This window comes from Microcaecilia unicolor, chromosome 3 (assembly GCF_901765095.1).
Source record: "Microcaecilia unicolor chromosome 3, aMicUni1.1, whole genome shotgun sequence".
Lineage (NCBI taxonomy): Eukaryota > Metazoa > Chordata > Amphibia > Gymnophiona > Siphonopidae > Microcaecilia > Microcaecilia unicolor.
Window position 1 is genome coordinate 170,614,915 of NC_044033.1, and position 20,033 is coordinate 170,634,947.

At 43.4% G+C, this 20,033-nt stretch overlaps 1 protein-coding gene across 7 annotated transcripts in view; it reads left to right on the forward strand.

Annotated features, from left to right (window-relative positions):
* The window catches only part of LOC115465822 (utrophin-like), a 1,296,369-nt gene that overhangs the window by 1,052,294 nt on the left and 224,042 nt on the right, over nt 1-20,033 (forward strand). For all 7 annotated transcript variants that reach the window (XM_030196568.1, XM_030196575.1, XM_030196573.1 and 4 more), the window contains one exon: nt 12,701-12,902. In XM_030196568.1, coding sequence (XP_030052428.1) covers nt 12,701-12,902 — 202 coding nt within the window. The remainder of the gene's footprint in view (nt 1-12,700; nt 12,903-20,033) is intronic.

Consider the following 20,033-nt stretch of genomic DNA (forward strand, 5'->3'; position numbering starts at 1 on the left):
AAAGGACCAATATCTTCCTTTGTCCCGCCACCTCCAGATCCAACTCTCTCTCTCCCTTCCTCCCCCAGGTCTATTATCTCTTTTCCAACTCCCCCCCCCCCCCGAGTTCCACATCTCCCTCTTTTTCTTCCTTCCCTCCACCCTCTCCACCCAAGGGTCCATTATCTCCCCCCTCACTTCTCCCTTCAACTTCCCTCCCTCCTCCATCCTTCTCTCCTCAGTTCAGCATCTCTCCCTATTCTCCCCTTGCATAGTCCAGCATTTCTCCCTCCCCTTTTAGCCCTGTCTGCGGTTTTCTCTCTCCATCCCCCAGCCACCTGAGGTTCTCCCTCCCCCGGCCACCTGAGGTTCTCTGTCCCTTCCTTCCTCTCCCCGACCACCCAAAGGTTCTCTGTCCCTTCTTCCCTTTCCCAGCCACCTAAGGCTCTCTGTCCCTTCCTCCCTTTCCCGGCCACCCAAGGTTCTCTCTGCCTCCCTCCCCCCCCCCCCCCCCCCGGCCACCCGAGGTTCTCCCCTCCCTCCCTCTCGGCCACCTGAGGTTCTCCCCCTCCCTCCCTCTCAGCCACCTGAGGTTCTCCCTTTACCCCTCCCCCTTGGTCACCTGAGGTTCTCCCTCACCCCTCCCTCTCCCCCCAGCCATCCGAGGTTCTCCCTCCCTCCCCCCCAAGCCATCCAAGGTTCTCCCCCCCCCCCCCCCCACAGCCATCCAAGGTTCTCCCTCCTTCCTCCCCCGGCCACCCGGGTTCTTCCTTCTTTCCTCCCCGGCCCCCGAGGTTCTTCCTTCTTCCCTCCCCCGGCCACCCGAGGTTCTTCCTTCTTCCCTCCCCCGGCCACCCGAGGTTCTTTCTCCTTCACTCCCCCGGCTACCCGAGGTTCTTCCTCCTTCCCTCCCCCTCTGTTCTCTCTTAATTTCCCTGCTGCCCAGCCATCTTCCCTAGTTTCTCTTTCAATTCTTTCCCTCCCTCCCCCCCCCTGAACTGTTTGACATCTCTCCCTCCCTTTCCCACCCAGTTTACTTTTTTGTGCCAAGTTCACTAAATCTTCGGCCCTGCAGCAACGGCAACCATACTGCAAAACTACCTGCAGCAGGCCTTTCACTCTGACCCATCCCAAATTAGAATATGCGCCAGAAGGGAGCAAGACAGATCAGATGGGAAGGCCTTGTGCAGGCAGCTTTTCAGTATGGCTGCCGCTGCTGCAGGGTTGAAGACTTGGTGAACACTGCAAAAAAAAGGTAAACCGGGTGGAGAGGGGAAGGGGAGCCATCGGCGGTCTGTGCGGGTGAGGGAGAAAGTTAATTATTAATCACAATTAAATTTTTTAATTGAATTTAGTAATTGAGGATTTAATCGCAGTGTTGACCGCAATTAACTAAACGAGGAGGGACAGGGAAACGGGATGTTGCTGGACACAGTGAGAGGGATGGGTAGGGCAGGTGCTGGAGTGGCGACAGGAATACAGAGGGGAAATGCTTGTCAGGATTGATAGGGGCATGAGGGAATGATGGTAGACCTGGAGATAAGACATGTCAAGTGGACAGGAGACCCTGGAAAAAGATGAAGATGGATGAGACTTGGGGAGGGAGTAGAAAATGACTGGGACTTGTTGATTGAGTAAGAGAGTGTTGGGAGGCAGAGCAGGGAGTTATGGATGGGAAAAATAGAGAGGGAATTTCAAGAGGACAGTGAGGACCTGGCAATTGGTAGGTATGAGTGGGGATGGATTGAGAGAATAAATGAGGTATGAAATGGAGGGGGGGGGGGTTAAAAAAAGAGGAGATGTAATGTGGGGAAATGTTGAGATATAATGTCAATGGAAGACTGGAGAAAGGATGAGAGGCATTGAAAAGGAATGGGTGTACTGCGAGGGGTATGAGAGGAAGGGGATAGGTGTCTGAAAGGGTTGAAAAGATGATGAAAGGCAATTGGAGATGGAGTGGATGATAAGAGATAGAAGAATGACCTGGAAGCAAGGAAAAGGAGAAACAGAGATGGGGCTGGTGAGAGGATGAGAGGCCATGGAGGATAGGTGAGGGCTGAGACGGTCAGTATAGAGAATGGAAATGGTGGGCTAGGGAATGGGTGAAAGATTGGGAAGAAGAGAGACAGAAGCAGGCAATGGAAATGCAGGAGAGGGGATTAGAGGGAGATGGGAAAAGCCAGTAGGTAAATGGAGGTGAAAAGAAGCAGACTTAAGAGAAGAGTGTGAGAGAAAGGGAGAATGATGATAAAGTCAAATGGGTAGATAATATAAATGTAGAGAAGAGAAAAATAAAAATAAAAAGAAAAGGTCAGTGGCATGTAAAAAAACAGCTGATAAAATATCATATCTCTTCTTTGCCAATGCAGTGCCTCTTAGCAAACCAGGAAATAAGGCTTTTCCTGATTACAGTGTTTGTAAAAGGAGATTGCACTGCTCCAACTGTATAATTACAAGAATGAAAATTGTACTGTGCTGTTTTCTGTTCTGATTGTATTTAAAGTGGATGCATAAATTTGGGCTAAAATGCTATTAAAAATTCAATAAGGGAAAGAGATAAGTGCAGTCACTTAGAAAAAACCCTAAGAATGCAGAGTACCTGCTGCAATCATTTGTGCTGTTGTGTTCCTAGAAAAGCTGTAGTGTGTAACTTCAGTGAGCTGTTGTTTACAGCAGAAGCACAGGGTAAAAATGTTGAAAAGCAAAGGGATTTCATCATTCAGATTTATTGATAAACCACTTAGTAGCAGGCTACAAAAATTTCTAGAGTTTGCCCAAAATTTTTAGAGCAACACTGGAATTAAATAAAAGTAGGGTTTGGCCCTATGGCAGTCTGCTTTATTTATTTATGTCATTTATACCCCTCATTATCCCAAACAAGCTCAGGTTCAATGTGGCTTACATGCAAGTCCAATAATATAGTTATGATAAGTTTCATAACAATGAGTACAAAAATATTAAATTGTGAAGGAACAGTAAGCATAGTTATTGAACATTTAAGACAGGTCAGTATGATATCAAATATAGATCAATTAGTTTCCTTGGTAAGAGACATGCATACTAGGAAGGTTGATTCTCAAACCAGTATCTGCTCCCCAAGCTAGCCAGGGATGCTATGGACGTAGCCAGATTAAAGCTGCACACGTTCTAGTATCAAACTGAGTCATGGTCTGTGGGCCCTGCCCCTACAAATGACTGGGCCTGGAGGGAGCAGGTGAACGATTTTTAAAAAATGGAAAATTCCAAGAGGTCCTTTTACTAAGCTGCAGTAAGAACTAATGTGTCTTTACCGCAGGTTAACAAGCACTACCACGAGGCGCGCTTAGGCGTCCTGTGGTAATTTTGGGATCAATGCGTGTTACACATGTGCTAAAAAATAGAATTTATTTTTTGGGTGCTGGGGTCTTGCTTAGGGGCAGAGAGAAGGCATGTACTGTGCTAATCATTAGTGCAGCTACATTGCCACATGCTAACCGATTAGCGCATGGTTAGCATATGAGCCTTACCGGCTACGAAATAGGTGGCGGTAAGGGCTCATGCGCTACTGGGAAATTAGTGCGTGGCCATTGATAGGAGTAATAGAAAATGGGACCACTTTACTACCGTGCTAAAAGTGGCCTCAGCGTGTGTGAAAGACCCACTCAGCTTTGTAAAAAGGCTCGTTAGCTAGTTGTGAATGAAGGCTCTTAGCACCATGTCCCTGGTAGAGGCCAGTTCTGACTGAGTGTAACTGTTTGCATCTAACTTTAGGCATGTCAGTGCCTTCTTCGCTAATTAATGGCATCTTGATGCATAGATGGCATTCAACATTACCTCGAGGTGCCCAGTTATAGAACTGCCCCTGTACTGTATGGGTTTGAATCTTAATTTTTCCCTTCTCTCCAATCTGCCCTGAGGCTATGTCATAACTTTTACATTTTATTATTTTTGACCTGCAGTTTCTTTGGGTTTCTAGCTCAATTGGAATGGGTACCTACTGGAGTGGCAGAACAATGAACCTCCATTCACATCCACCAAGGGTTTCTTTTTGCTTTTATTTTGATCTCCTTTCTAGCCCAGCTATTACCAAGACAGGCCATCTGCTTTGGGCTGAGGTTGATTAAAAATTGTCACTGTTTAACAATGGCTAGGACTTCTTCCTCCTCTTTATGGCTGTGAATGCTGTTTTTCACGGTATTCTCCCAGTTCTGTCTGGTCCAAGGAACAGAGACCACACTTGGTAAACAAACCCTGATCTCCCACGTGTAGTAGCATCTCTAGAAAGAAATATTTGGGGTGGCAACAGTGGGACAAGCTAGGAATGGAGGGGAAGGCGGAGTCAAAGAGACATTTCCGCACATCATGCCCACTAGCACATCATCACATACTCCTTCCCTATCCCATTTTTAAATACTGTATAAGACATCAGGCCCTTCTATAAAGAATTCCTATCCCTCCAGCTAGTTTCAGTTACCTGATAAAACCATCTTTATAACAGACAGTATTTGTTTATTTGAGCGAGTCTTTTTATTGTATTAAATAAAGAAAAATCTTTGTTAGTGTTTTTTTATATTGGTTTGAAAGAAGCTTTTTTTGTCTTATATTGAAATGTTCTTTTTGGTTGCCATGAGCCTCCCTAATGTTTACTAATTAATTTGTCAGTAATATGGTACTTTAATGTGCTATTCATTTCCCTATCAGGGCTTATGCTACTTTCAAGCTTTGTTCTGGTTTTATGATTGTTTATTTTTGTTATCCTACTTTTTTTTATGTCTGTAAAGCATTATAATGTAATCTTGTCTTGTGTTTGGCAACACATCAAATACATTACATAAATTAATTAAATTAGAAAGCAATTTGTTACATTGGTCTGCGTAACATGTTCTACACGTTCAGTTGTACTGAAATACTACCCCCCACTGAGTAATTAAAAAATAGCATTTTACACTTTTTGGAATGTCCTCAATTTTGCTAGAATTTCTCTGTCTCCTCTGCACTACTCCATTAGTCTGTGGAATCTGTTTGAAGCAGGTTCCAGTCGCTGGTTTGTCAGAGCCCAGTTAAGGGGGAATATGTCATTTAGATTTATAGCTTCTTGGGAGAAAAATGAAATTAACATTAAACAATATTTCCTGTCATAATTTGGTACTGTAAGGGTGGATTTCATCTCTGTGAAAGTGTTACATTTAAAACAGCTGTTCATTTTGACTATTAACATTGCATGGATCACACAGCAAGATGTCAGAACCATTCTTTGACGTTTTTGCATGCTCTCTGCAGAGGCTTTCTGTAGGCATCTCATGTTCTTAACATTTGATTCTATGTTGGTCATTCTTTGATATAACTTTTTGAATACCTTACATCCAGTTACACATTGGAATAAAAAGTGGACTGGAATTGAAAAAAATGATGGCAGGAACAAAGGATTGGGTGTCTGTGATGATTAGTAAACACATATATAAGATTAACAATCTTGTGGGGTTTTCTTTTTAATTCTAAATGTCTCTTAGTAACTCATAGAAATGGCATTTGTGGGGCTTTTCTCCCTGTGGATTCAGAAATGCACAAAGGATGTTGCTGTTCCTTACTATGAGAGCTTGATTGTGTGATTATCTTATCTGCAATAAGAAGTGACTGAAATGGGTTGAAGGGACACCAGCGTGTGCAGCCTCAACAAGCCAAAGAAGAGCATAAGGGCCCTTAGTGTGGCTTGATGGAACACTACGATTAGCTATCTGAAAGGTTTTGATTAATAAGATTCTTTTAATAGGCAATTTAAACTATCACTTTTGTTATTTTGGCTGTGTGATATACTGCTATTAATTTTTTTTAAATAATTTATGTAACTGGTCACCAACCAAGTTGTGTCTCAGAAATAGTAGGCTTTGTATGATCAAGAATTATTTAGAGGGGCATTTTCGATATGACATCTAAATCCGATTTTGGACAGTTTGTGAAAAACGTCCAAAAATCCAATAGTGAATATGGCCATTTTCAAACAAAAACGTCCAACTTTTTATTTCGAACAATAGCCATTTCTAGATGTTTTTGTGCTCAGTTTATCTTTTAGGACCATTTTTGAAAATGGGAGAGTAAGGGGGGGGGGTCATGCCTTAATCCCCCAGTGGTCATCTGGTCATTTAGGGCACCTTTTTATGACTTAGTCATGATTGAAGCAGGTCTAGATCAAAACGTCTAACTTTTAGCCCTGGACGTTTTTGCTTTGTTTCATTATGGCAGAAAACATCAAAGTTTTGGGAATGCCCACATCCTGCCCCCACGTGCATCCTTGTGATTTGCATGCATTGCAAAGAAAAACGTCTCAAATCTGAGATTTGAAAATCATGATTTGGATGTTTTTCAGAGAAAAATGTCCAAATGCCATTTTGAGACATTTTTCCTTTTTGAAAATGAGCCCCTTAGTATGATAGATCTGTGATGAGTGTCAGAGGTATGTAAAGTTGTTACATCTGCTCATTAAACAGCTTGAATTATCTCAAGATTCTGCCCCTGTTTCCATCTAATTAATGCTCAGTGAGTCGAATCAGAGGTTGAGCTGATCTTTGTTTGATTTGTGTTATGCATATTGATATCATTTGTGTGACTGACACTTGAGTGCCAGTGATCAAGTACTTTTAAATCATTTGTTGGATGAGGAAGAGGGGGAGCTTTAAATGTAATCAATGCGAAGATTTCATATTTCCTTGTATACACTATTCCTTTTGATGTATATGAGCTATTTGGGGTGCCCTTGGGGTGTTTTTATCACATCTCGGAAAGTCTGAGATAAATCCTCTTTTGTTAGCAGAAATATGAATATACTCATTTCCAACTTCATACTATGAGGTATTTTTAATTTACATGGTGATACTCTTCCTTTGTCTTTGGAGGTAGATTTTCTTGCTGCTATGCAGGCATGATAAATTTTCCTATGTATTGTAAAGATCATGCCCTTGATTTTAGTTCTTTTTTTTCCCTAAAGAAATAAGAACTTGGGATGACTACGGCTTGCTAGCTAGGAGAGGTGGCGTTTTACCTTTTCCTGTAATGGAAGCTTGCATCTTTATGCACATTTCAGGAGTTCCATGGTCCTCATCACCCTCAGTCTTCTTAAGTGGTGGAGAAACCTTAGGCAGAAGGGGGTCTAGATTGGGATGGTATTTATAAGGGGGACTCTGCCAGAATCGGGTAAGCTCTTCCCAGAAGAAGGGGTCAACTCTGTGGTAGTGCATTTCGTTCATTAGAAGGAGTTGCAGTCTCTTATTGATCACGTGGAGGGGCATTTTCGAAAGGGATGTCCAAGTTTTGATTTGGACGTCCTCGCAAAACGTCCTGATCCGGGGGCGGGGAAACCCTTTTATCAAAACAAGATGGATGTCCATCTTTCTTTTCGAAAATACCGTCAGGGACATCCAAATCCTTAGATTTGGTCGTCCCTAGACATGGACGTTTCTGATTTTTGGCAATAATTGAAACCAAGGACGTCCAGCATTTCTAGTGCACTGGTCCCCCTGACATGCCAGGACAACAACTGGGCACCCTAGGGGGCACTGCAGTGGACTTCGTAAATTGCTCCCAGGTACATAGCTCCCTTACGTTGTGTTCTGAGCCCCCCAACTCCCCCAAACCCACAACTGTACACCAGATGTGGGTACAGTGGGTTTGTGGTGGGTTTTGGAGGGTTTGCTGTTTCCTCCACAAATGTAACAGGTAGGGCGGGATGGGACTGGGTCCGCCTGCCTTAAGTGCACTGCACCCACTAAAACTGCTCCAGGGACCTGCATACTGCTGTCAAGGACCTGAATATATATTTTTTTTAGGGTGGCAGGGGGTTAGTGACCACTGGGGGAGTAATGGGAGGGTCATCCCCGATTTCTCTCCGGGGGGTCATCTGGTCATTTCGGTCACCTTTTTGTGGCTTAGTCGTAAGAAAAAACAGGTCCGGGTGAAAAACGTCCAAGTGCTCGTCAGGGACGTCTTTCTTTTTTTCCATTATGAGTCAAGGGCGTCCAAGTGTTAGGCACACCCAAGTCCTGCCTTCGCTATGCCTCTGACATGCCCCCTTGAACTTTGGTCATCCCTGTGATGGAGTGCAGTTGGGGATGTCCAAAATCGGCTTTCGATTATACCGATTTGGAAGTTTCTGTGAGAAGGACGTCCATCTGTCGATTTGTGTCGAAAGATGGGCGTCCCTTCTCTTTTGGAATGAGCCCGATAGTCTCCAATCTTCACATCTCTACATCTTGGCAACAAGCAGACCTTTTATGGCAAAACCTGTTTTAGAGAGGTTGAAAAGGCCAGTTAAAGCTTTTGTCCATAAAGCCTTGGCACAGGTTATTTATATGGATGGGAAGTTTTGGATTTAGTCCTGATGGTCTCCAAGTTAATGAATAAATTATGCCTCCATCCCCAGTGGACTTGGATTGTCTTTTTCTGGTTCCTAAAATAGATACCCGGTTCCATAATGACCAAAGAGCCACAGTTCCAGTGAGTGAAGCATAAAATCCTAGCTACTGTATTTTGTAAAGTTTGACGTTTTCTTTGAATATTCACAGAGCAATCCAGGTAAATCACGTTGCAAACTAGCTTTGTCAAAACCAGCAACTGTACCATAATTCTGAACTGTTTAATTTCAGTTGTCTAATTTTACAGAGCTTTCTTGAGGAGGGGGGAAAAACCCCACTTTCCTGATCAATCTATTCAAAAGGTTTTTCTAAAGGAAAACAGCCAATTTCTATATTTATACTTTGAGACAAGATTGATTTAGTTGGTGAACACGCCCACAGACATATTTTCCTATGTTTCTTAAACTTTAGACAGTCTGTAGAAACTCAGCATTCTATCATCTTTAAACATTCAGTCAATTTCCTTTCAATATTCACAATGGCCTGGGGAAGATGAATGAGCAGTGTAATATCATGGGCTTATATAAAAGCTGTAATCCCTTCTTGGCCATTCCTTGTCTAGAGAACTCATCAGAAGTTGAAGAAAATAGATGATAGGGAGGAGCCCTGAGGAGCTGCACACTGAACTAACCATGGACTAGACATTGCACCAGACATCTTAACACATAAGTTCTACTCCTCAGAAAACCTTCAGACCATGATATATGCTGCCTGTTAATCAGGCAGAAATTGTGATCAATTAGATCAAATGCAGGTGATAAGTCGAACTATATTCAAATCACTTGGGTGACTCTGATATAAAGTACCAGGACTGTCTCTGCACTGAAATCTGTTCTAAATCTGACTGTGATGAATATACAGTGGTGGAAATAAGTATTTGATCCCTTGCTGATTTTGTAAGTTTGCCCACTGACAAAGACATGAGCAGCCCATATTGAAGGGTAGGTTATTGGTAACAGTGAGAGATAGCACATCACAAATTAAATCCGGAAAATCACATTGTGGAAAGTATATGAATTTATTTGCATTCTGCAGAGGGAAATAAGTATTTGATCCCCCACCAACCAGTAAGAGATCTGGCCCCTACAGACCAGGTAGATGCTCCAAATCAACTCGTTACCTGCATGACAGACAGCTGTCGGCAATGGTCACCTGTATGAAAGACACCTTTCCACAGACTCAGTGAATCAGTCAGACTCTAACCTCTACAAAATGGCCAAGAGCAAGGAGCTGTCTAAGGATGTCAGGGACAAGATCATACACCTGCACAAGGCTGGAATGGGCTACAAACCATCAGTAAGACGCTGGGACGAGAAGGAGACAACTGTTGGTGCCATAGTAAGAAAATGGAAGAAGTACAAAATGACTGTCAATCGACAAAGATCTGGGCTCCACGCAAAATCTCACCTCGTGGGGTATCCTTGATCATGAGGAAGGTTAGAAATCAGCCTACAACTACAAGGGGGGAACTTGTCAATGATCTCAAGGCAGCTGGGACCACTGTCACCACGAAAACCATTGGTAAACATTACGCATAACGGATTGCAATCCTGCAGTGCCCGCAAGGTCCCCCTGCTCCGGAAGGCACATGTGACGGCCCGTCTGAAGTTTGCCAGTGAACACCTGGATGATGCCGAGAGTGATTGGGAGAAGGTGCTGTGGTCAGATGAGACAAAAATTGAGCTCTTTGGCATGAACTCAACTCGCCGTGTTTGGAGGAAGAGAAATGCTGCTATGACCCAAAGAACACCGTCCCCACTGTCAAGCATGGAGGTGGAACTGTTATGTTTTGGGGGTGTTTCTCTGCTAAGGGCACAGGACTACTTCACCGCATCAATGGGAGAATGGATGGGGCCATGTACCGTACAATTCTGAGTGACAACCTCCTCCCCTCCGCCAGGGCCTTAAAAATGGGTCGTGGCTGGGTCTTCCAGCACGACAATGACCCAAAAACATACAGCCAAGGCAACAAAGGAGTGGCTCAGGAAGAAGCACATTAGGGTCATGGAGTGGCCTAGCCAGTCACCAGACCTTAATCCCATTGAAACTTATGGAGGGAGCTGAAGCTGCGAGTTGCCAAGCGACAGCCCAGAACTCTTAATGATTTAGAGATGATCTGCAAAGAGGAGTGGACCAAAATTCCTCCTGACATGTGTGCAAAACCTCATCATCAACTACAGAAGACGTTCTGACCGCTGTGCTTGCCAACAAGGGTTTTGCCACCAAGTATTAGGTCTGTTTGCCAGATGGATTAAATACTTATTTCCCTCTGCAGAATGCAAATAATTCATATACTTTCCCACATGTGATTTTCCGGATTTAATTTGTGATGTGCTATCTCTCACTGTTACCAATAACCTACCCTTCAATTATGGGCTGCTCATGTCTTTGTCAGTGGGCAAACTTACAAAATCAGCAAGGGATCAAATACTTATTTCCACCACTGTATGTCTTCCTAATGTGCATCACTTTGCATTTGTCCACATTAAATTTCATCTGCCATTTCTTCCTGCAGTTTTTCACAGTCTACATGTGTTTTGACAGCTTTGAATAGTTTTGTGTCAGCTGCAAATTTAATCACCTCACTTGTCGTTCCGATTTCCAGATTATTTATAAATATGTTAAATAGCACCGGTTGCAGTGCAGATCCCTGCTACACTCCACTATTCATCCTCCTCCATTAAAAAAAATGGACATTTAACCCTACCCTCTGTTTTCTGTCTAATAATCAATTCCTAATCCATAGGAGGGCATTGCCTCCTATTCCATGACTTTTTTTATTTTCTCAGGAGTCTCCCATGAGGAACTTTGTCAAAGGCTTTCTGAAAACCTAGATACACTACATCAACAGGCTCACCTTTATCCACATGTTTATTCAAGCCTTCAAAGAAATGAAGCCAATTGTGAGGCAAGACTTCCCTTGGCCAAACCCATGCATACTCTGTCCCATTAAACCATGTTTGTCTGTGTGTTCTGTAATTTTATTCTTTATAATAGTTTTCACTAGTTTCTGTGGCACTGGAGTCATGCTTGCCGGTCTGTAATTTCCCCGATCACCCCTGGAACCATTTTTAACAAACGGCATTACATTGGCCACCCTCCAGTCTTCAGGCACTACAGATGATTTTAACAACAGGTTACAGATCACTAACATTGCAGTCAGATGGAATTTCCTAATGACCCAGCATGGCTGTGTTTTGGAAAATATCTCCTACATCAAGGGTCTGATTTTCACATTGTTGAGACAGTTTGGCTCTCTCTTCATTACCGGCAGCTGTACATAGTTGTTTTAGAAAGCTTTATGAGAGACTTCTGAAGTTTCATCCTGGCTATATATGTGTCAGTTTTGTGACACAGCAGCCCCCTGACGCAGACGACATCTGCTGAAACTCAATTGTCTCAGGTCATTAGGAAATTTCATTTGACTGCAAAAAACATTGGACAATTAAGTTTGGACTCCTTGGTTGTCTTTTCCTCACTTTTGGCTTGTCACCACTGTTTCTTCTGGTATCTTCTGTTTGAAAAATGCTGATAAAATACACCACACAACTTGACAAAATTGAATAAAAAAAATCTTTATTTCAGTTTTTAAGTAGTCTTTCCTCTCTTTTATAACATATTGTCAGTTTCATTACAATATGCATGAATTTTTATGAAGAATGGAAATATTCCAGGTGTCTGGTCCCCTTGCCACCAAGAATTTGAGATCTAGAGCCTTCTAGAAGATATGCTGTAGGGCTTTGGCTTGAGGGTGAAGGGTTGTGGGGTATGAAAGTGGAGAGTTAATTATTCTAGCAAAGCGTGAATTAAGAAAGAAGAGAAAATATTTTGGCAGCTGTCCAATGGTAGATCATGTGGTCCTACTGATTTTTGACATTTTTTTATTGGATAAATATAATGCTGGGCTTTGAAAATGAGACTACAATTTCACGTCCCAGTTAACGAATAAATGGCTGGTAGAATTGCAGGAAATGACAGCATTAACTTCCTTGAGGAAGAGTTTGAACTTATTTTTGTCTTAACGTGAGGTTGTGCTATACTAATGTCTCATTTTAAGTACAGAGAGAGACTGATTTCTGATGTGGGAGTTTGGGGCTGGTTTTCTCTCGTATTCTATCTTTTATTATTTTTGTTTATGATTTTAACCACTCTGAATGAACTGTTCCACACAAGTGGTATAAAACCTAATGATGATCATCATCATGACTGTAGACTCTTGAATCAGGAAAAAATATGATGGTGTTTCTTGTCACTTCAAAATATGAAAGTAGAAATAGAAAATTGCTTTAAAACTGTGCCCAATTGTGCTTTATACCAGTTATTTTGCCTCTGTTTAGTGGACCTTCTGGATCTCAATGCAACCCGTGATATCTTCAGGCAGCACAATCTGACAAAAAATGACCAGCTGCTAACAGTTCCAGATGTGATCAACTGTCTCACCACTGCATATGATGGGTTGGAAGAGAAACACAAGGACCTGGTGAACGTGCCACTCTGCGTAGACATGTGCCTCAACTGGCTGTTAAATGTATTTGATACGTAAGTGGACATTATTTGTCTTTCTTTGCTTTCTTCTTTGAGGGTCTAGAATTAACCTGGAAGGCTGTAGCCTCACTATGCTATGTGCTATTTGAAAACCACACAAAGCAAGCCATTGTAGAGCTTGACTTTTTCAATTAATATTTTCATTAAGAACCATTATTATTTCGTTTTGTATCTGTATCTCATATTTTAAACTGTACTTGCTATTAAAGCTCTGTCTAGAATACAACAAAATACAATAATAAGAATACCATAATAATCAACTAGACAACCCTAACGAAACCAATAACATAAAGTAATTATATCACTATCAAAACAATATAAAAGATAACATGTTATTAAAAACAAACCTATAAATATGATAGAAAAGGAAAGGAGTGAGATAAACACTGGCTTACATTGCTATGTAAATTCCTCTAAATTTCTTTACGTCATTTTCCTGAGTCGATGGGAACATTCAAATTCAGAACATATCACTAATTATAGATGTGGAATAGAAGCTGATAGGTTCATTCAGCATGTGGTATTGGATATGACATCATAGCCATTCCTTATTAGATACTCATTGTCCTGGCTGCTCTCAGTTGAGGCATAATAAAGGCTTAATATGTAGTGATGCTACTACAAGACTCCGTAGCTTTGAATTTCTTTATAAAGCATGAGTGTCCCTAAATCAGTTATGAGCTGGGCATGGTCAATAAATATATCAAAACTCTCCTGCCTGTCAGTGTGGAGACACCATGCAAGCAGGTGAAACATGTGACAATTACTGTCCTTATTACAGATTTGATGAAGCTCCACATTAGCCCTTATCGAAGAAGAACACATTGAGAAGAATTGTTAGACAACTGCTTAAATTAAAAGATTTTTACGCTACGGATTGTGTGTAATAACCACAGACTGAATTTTATTTTCATAGTACTTACACTTCAGGTCATTAAGATCCCCCTTTTAGTGTGACTTTTATTTAATTTGTGTGGCGTGTACAGTGAGTCACTTCCACCATCTTCAGTGCATTCTCTTCTCTAAACTCCATATTGCCATCGCACTGATGCCTTTGAAGAATATAGCACGTGGGGGGGGGGGGGGGGGAATTACTAAGGAGGAGATACTTTGGATTTAATTGGTAAATTGAATAATTTTCGTGAATATTAGACGATATAGCCCCTAAGCATTTGAAGACAAAATATAATAGACTTAGAGGGGCATTTCGATATGACATCTAAGTTGGGCTTTGGACATTTTGCGCTAAATGTCTCAAATCTGAATAAGAAATATAGCCATTTTCGAAACAGAAAATGTCTATCTTTTTTTTTATGACCATATGCAAGATATTTTTATGCTCTCTGCATCTATCTTTTTGGTCCATTTTCAGAAAAAAAAAAACGTGCAAGTGAAAAATGCACAAAATTAAGCCATTGGAATGTAGAAGGAGCCAGCATTCTTAGCAGTGGCGTAGCTACGTGGGGCCAGGGGGCCTGGGCCCCCCGTAGATTTGGCCCTGGACCCCCCTGCCGACGACCCTCTTGACCCCCCCTCCTGCTGCAACCCGCTGTCAGCCGTGGGCTACCTTTGCTGGCGGGGGACCCCAATCCCCCGCCAGCCGAGGAGGTCCTCTTCTTCCCGTGAAGGTTTCATTCTGTTTCTGAAGTCAGGATGTCAGTCTCACAGAAACAGAACGAAGCCTTGCAGATCAGCCAGGCTTCGTTCTGTTTCTGTGAGTCTGACGTCAGAAACAGAACAAAGCCTTCGCGGGAAGAAGAGGACCTCTCGGGTGGCGGGGATTGGGGTCCCGCCAGCAAAGGTAGGCGACGGCGGGGGAGGGTTGGCGGCGAGGGGTGGTGGTTAAGAGGCTAAAATGTGCCCCCTCACCTCGGGCTCTGGACCCCCCCCCCTCCTGCCGAAGTCTGGCTACGCCCCTGATTCTTAGTAGACTGGCCACACAAGCATCCCAGCAGAGCACTGGGGAACCCTAGGGGGCACTGCGGTGGACTTCATATAAAAGCTCCCAGGTACACATCTCACCATTACCCACTTATACTGTATGCTGAACCCTCCAAAAACCTACTGTATCAAACTGTACACCACCACAATAGTCCTTATGCATGAAGGGGTCACCTGTATATGGGTACAGTAGGTTTTTGGTGAGTTGTGGAGGGTTGGAAAAGGTACAGCGAAGGGCGACGAAAATGATAGTGGGGATGGGACGACTTTCCTATGAAGAGAGGCTGAGAAGGCTAGGGCTTTTCAGCTTGGAGAAGAGACGGCTGAGGGGAGATATGATAGAAGTGTATAAAATAATGAGTGGAATGGATCGGGTGGATGTGAAGCGACTGTTCACGCTATCCAAAAATACTAGGACTAGAGGGCATGAGTTGAAGCTACAGTGTGGTAAATTTAAAACGACTCGGAGGAAAATTTTTCTTCACCCAACTGTAATTAGACTCTGGAATTCGTTGCCGGAGAACGTGGTACGGGCGGTTAGCTTGACGGAGTTAAAAAGGGGTTAGATAGATTCCTAAAGGACAAGTCCATAGACCGCTATTAAATGGACTTGGAAAAATTCCGATTTTTAGGTATAACTTGTCTGGAATGTTTTTACGTTTGGGGAGCGTGCCAGGTGCCCTTGACCTGGATTGGCCACTGTCGGTGACAGGATTGCTGGGCTAGATGGACCTTTGGTCTTTCCCAGTATGGCACTACTTTATGTACTTATGTGACAGAGTGAGATATGGGCCTGTGTTCCCTTCTCTACAGTGCGCTGCACTGACCAGTACACTACTCCAGGGACCTGCTTGCTGCGCTAATAGAACTGGCTAAAGCAGCTGAAGCTGTCATAGAGGCTGGTAAATACTATTTTCACATTTTTGGGGGGTGGGAGGGGGTCAGCAACTACTGAGGGAGTAAAGGGGGGTCATCCCTGAATGCCTCCAATGGTCATCTGGTCATTAGGGCACCTTTTTTTGCCTTATTAATTTAAAAACAGGTCTGGACCCAAACATTGAAGTTGTAGACCAAAATGTTGAATTTGTAGCCCTAGATATTTTTGTTTTTTTTTTTCCTTTATGGCTGTAAAACATCCAAGTGTTAGGGCCACCCTAATCCTGCTCCCGACATGCCCCTTGTGATTTGGACGCACTGCAGACACATTGCATAGATAAACGTCTGCAACATAGGTTTTGAAAATATTAGTATGGACGTTTTGAGAAGAAATGTATCCAAATGCTGCTTTATGATGTTTTTCACTTTCAAAAATGAGCTCCAAAGTAATAAATTGTGTACCTCTGAATTGCTACAGCTTAAAACAAAGATGCTGAACATTTGAGAGAAGATGCTACAAATATAGAACCGCACAAAATTGAGAAATTTGGAGAACAGCAGTTCAGCAATATAAAATAAGGCGGTGTGTAGAAAAGAATATTATTCAAATTTAGTAGATGAGGATCTGTCAAAAAACTAAACATTTATTTCAGATAGTTAGGATACTTACTGATACTCAAGCCTATCTATCTACACCATCTGACAGGGCTCCAGATGCCTCTCAATTAGCTAATTATTTTCCATGTAAAAGTGGCATAGCCGGACAGTCAATTTTGGGTAAGCCTGAGCCCAAAGGGGTGGGCACAAAATTTTCCCTACCTCCTCCTTAAAATATAAATACTTTAGCTAATGAGGTGCCTCAAGCTCTGTCAGCTGAAGACTTTCTCCGAAGATGGCTAGAAATCCCTTTTACAAAGCTTGGCAGGCAGCAGCAATGTCCCTAAGCAACTGATGCTGGCATCCCATGCATGCTTAGTTGTCGGTGGCTCAAGGATGCCGTTGCCAACTACAGAGCTTGGTAGAAGGAGTTCTGGCTGCCTTTGGAGGAGGCCCTCAGCTGGGAATGTTTGGGATCCCCACCAGCTATATAGCAAGGGTTAGGGCCAGTGTTAGACATGCTCTGGCCCAAGTTAGAAAATAAAGGAGAGCACTATCCCCAATCCCCTCTCCTCCCTGCCTCCCCTCCGATTTCCCCCACCTGCCATTACTATCACCACCGACAGACCCTCATCAAATACAGAACAAGGGCCCACAAATAAGAAATAACACATTTACACACAAATTGAATTGAGAACCCCAAGAAGTTGAACTTAACATGTACTACAACAGACATTCAAGCAGCTGCTGTCCATTTGTCTTTTCTCCTTTCTGCTGTCTATTCCCTCATACACTTACCTCTGACATACAGTATTGATCGTTCCTTTTTAGCTCTTTCCTCTCTTTTTTCTTTTTCGCCTCTGTCAACTCAAATTTTACCCTCTTTCCTCTTTCATCCTTTCTCCCCTTTTCACTTTTCAGCTACCTAGCAGAATTCCATCTTCTTCTCTCACCCACTAGCGCTCCCATTCCCAAACTCAACCTTTGCCAGCTTTCCATTCCCTTTCATCTACTCCCCATTACCATATTTCTATCCTCTGTAATCACTATCATAAGTACATACATAAGAATTGCCATACTGGGACAGACCAAAGGTCCATGAAGCCCAGCATCCTATTTTCAACAGTGGCCAATCCAGGTCACAAATACCTGGCAAGATCCCAAAAGAGTGGATTTTCCCCAAGTCCCTTTTAATAATGGTCTATGAATTTATCCTTTAGGAAGCCGTCCAAACCTTTTTTAAACCCCGCTAAGCTAACCACTGGCAACAAATTGCAGAGTTTAATTACACATTGAGTGAAGAAAAATTTTCTCTGATTTGTTTTAAATTTACTACTTTGTAGCTTCATTGAATGCCCCCTAGTCCTAGTATTTTTGGAAAGAGTAAATAGATGCTTCACGTCTACCCTTTCCACTCCACTCATTATTTATAGACCTCTATCATATCTCCCCTCAGCTGTCTTTTCTCCAAGCTGAAGAGCCCAAGCTGCTTTAGTCTTTCCTCATAGGGAAGTTGTCCCGTCCCCTTTATCATTTTTGTCGCCCTTCTCTGCACCTTTTCTAATTCCACTATATCTTTTTTGAGATGTGGTGACCAGAATTGAACATAATATTCAAGGTGCGGGTCGCACCATGGAGCAATACAAGGGCATTACAACATCCTCATCTTTGTTTTCATTCCTTTCCTAATAATATGTAACATTCTATTTGCTTTCTTAGCCGCCGCAGCACACTGAGCAAAAGGTTTCAACTTATCATCAACGATGACACCTAGATCCCTTTCTTGGTCAGTGACTCCTAACATAGAACCTTGCATTATGTAGCTGTATTCGGGTTCCTCTTTCCCACATGCATCACTTTGCACTTGCTCACATTAAACGTCATCTGCCATTTAGACGCCCCCGTCTCGTAAGGTCCTCTTGTAATTTTTCACAATCCTGTTGCGATTTAACAGCAAATTTAATGACCTCACTAGTTACTCCCATCTCTAGGTCATTTTTAAATATGTTAAAAAGCAGTGGTCCCAGCACAGACCCCTGAGGAACCCCACTAACTACCCTTCTCCACTGAGAATACTGACAATTTAACCCTACTGTCTGTTTTTCTTTCTTTTAACCAGTTTTTAATCCACAATAGGACACTACCTCCTATCCCATGACTCTCCAATTTCCTCTGGAGTCTTTCAGGAGGTACTTTGTCAAAACGCCTTCTGAAAATCCAGACACACAATATCGACTGGCTCACCTTTATCCACATGTTGTTCACCCATTCAAAGAAATGTAATAGACTGGTGAGGTATGATTTCCCTTCACCTAAATCCATGTTGGCTTTGTCTCGTTAATCCATGCTTTTGAATATGCTCGTAATTTTATTCTTTATAATAGTCTGTACCATTTGCCAAGCACCAACATCAGGCTCACTGGTCTATAATTTCCTGGATCTCTGGAACCTTTTTTTAAAATTGCACATCTGTTTCCTTGCCGCCTTCCTCCCCTCTCTCACCCCCCCCCCCCCCCCCCCCCCCCCCCCACGGCCTCTCCCACATGGTTCCATCATTCCCAGCATCTTCCTCGCTTTACCCTTCTCGCACCAGTATCTACTGTCTCTTTCACTCCCTACGCTCGTAGTCCAACATCTCCCTGACCCTTCTGTCTTCTCTCTTGCCCTGTCCCCCATGGTCCAGCAATTCTCCCTCTCTCTTCCCTCACTCCCATTATCCGACATCTCTCCCTCACTCCCATCATCCGACATCTCTCCCTCACTCCCATCTGCTCCAGGATCCATCTCCCTCTCTCCTCTCTCCACCTCCTATGCATCTCGCCCTGCCTCTCATCCAACACCATGTCCTACAGTTCCCCCTCCCTTCCTCCCTCAGTTGTACCCGAGATACAACATCTCTCTTCCTCCTCCATCTCATGCAGCATTCTCTCCCTCTCTCTGCCATTTTCAACATTTCTGCCACTGTCCACCATCTCTCGCTCTCCCCCTCCCTTGTGCCCCAGGTCCAACATTTCTCCCTTTCTCCCTGTGCACTATCTCTCCCTCCTCTTCACCCCTATGTCCAAAATTTCTTCCTATCTCACCCCTTTTCCCCTCCATGCAGTATCTCTCCCTCCCTTCCACTTCCATATACAAGATTTCTTCCTTTCTTGCCCTCTCTAACTCTTTGCTGCATTTCTCCCTTTTCTCCTGCAGTCCATGCACCATCTCTCCCTCCTTCACCTCTATGTCTAACATTTCATCCTCTCTTGTCCCGCCCCTCCATGCAGCATTCCTCTCTATCCATCCCCATATCTCAAATCCCTATCCTTCTTCCCATATATGTTTTCTCCCTCTCACCCCCCTTGCAGCATCTTTCCCCCCTCTCTTCCCCTCATGCAACATCTCTCGCTCCTTTCTCCCCCCATGCAGCATCTCTCGCTCCTCTCTCCCCCCCATGCAGCAACTCTCGCTCCTCTCTCCCCCCCATGCAGCACCTCTCGCTCCTCTCTCCCCCCATGCAGCGTCTCTTGCTCCTCTCTCCCCACCCCCATGCTTCATCTCTCGCCCCTCTCTCCCCATCCCAGTGCAGCATCTCTCACCCCTCGCTCCCCGCCCCCAGTGCGGCATCTCTCGCCCCTCTCTCCCCCAGTGCAGCATTTCTCGCCCCTTCGTCCCCCAGTGCATCTCTCGCCCCTCCCTCCCCCATTTTAGCATCTCTCATTCCTGTCC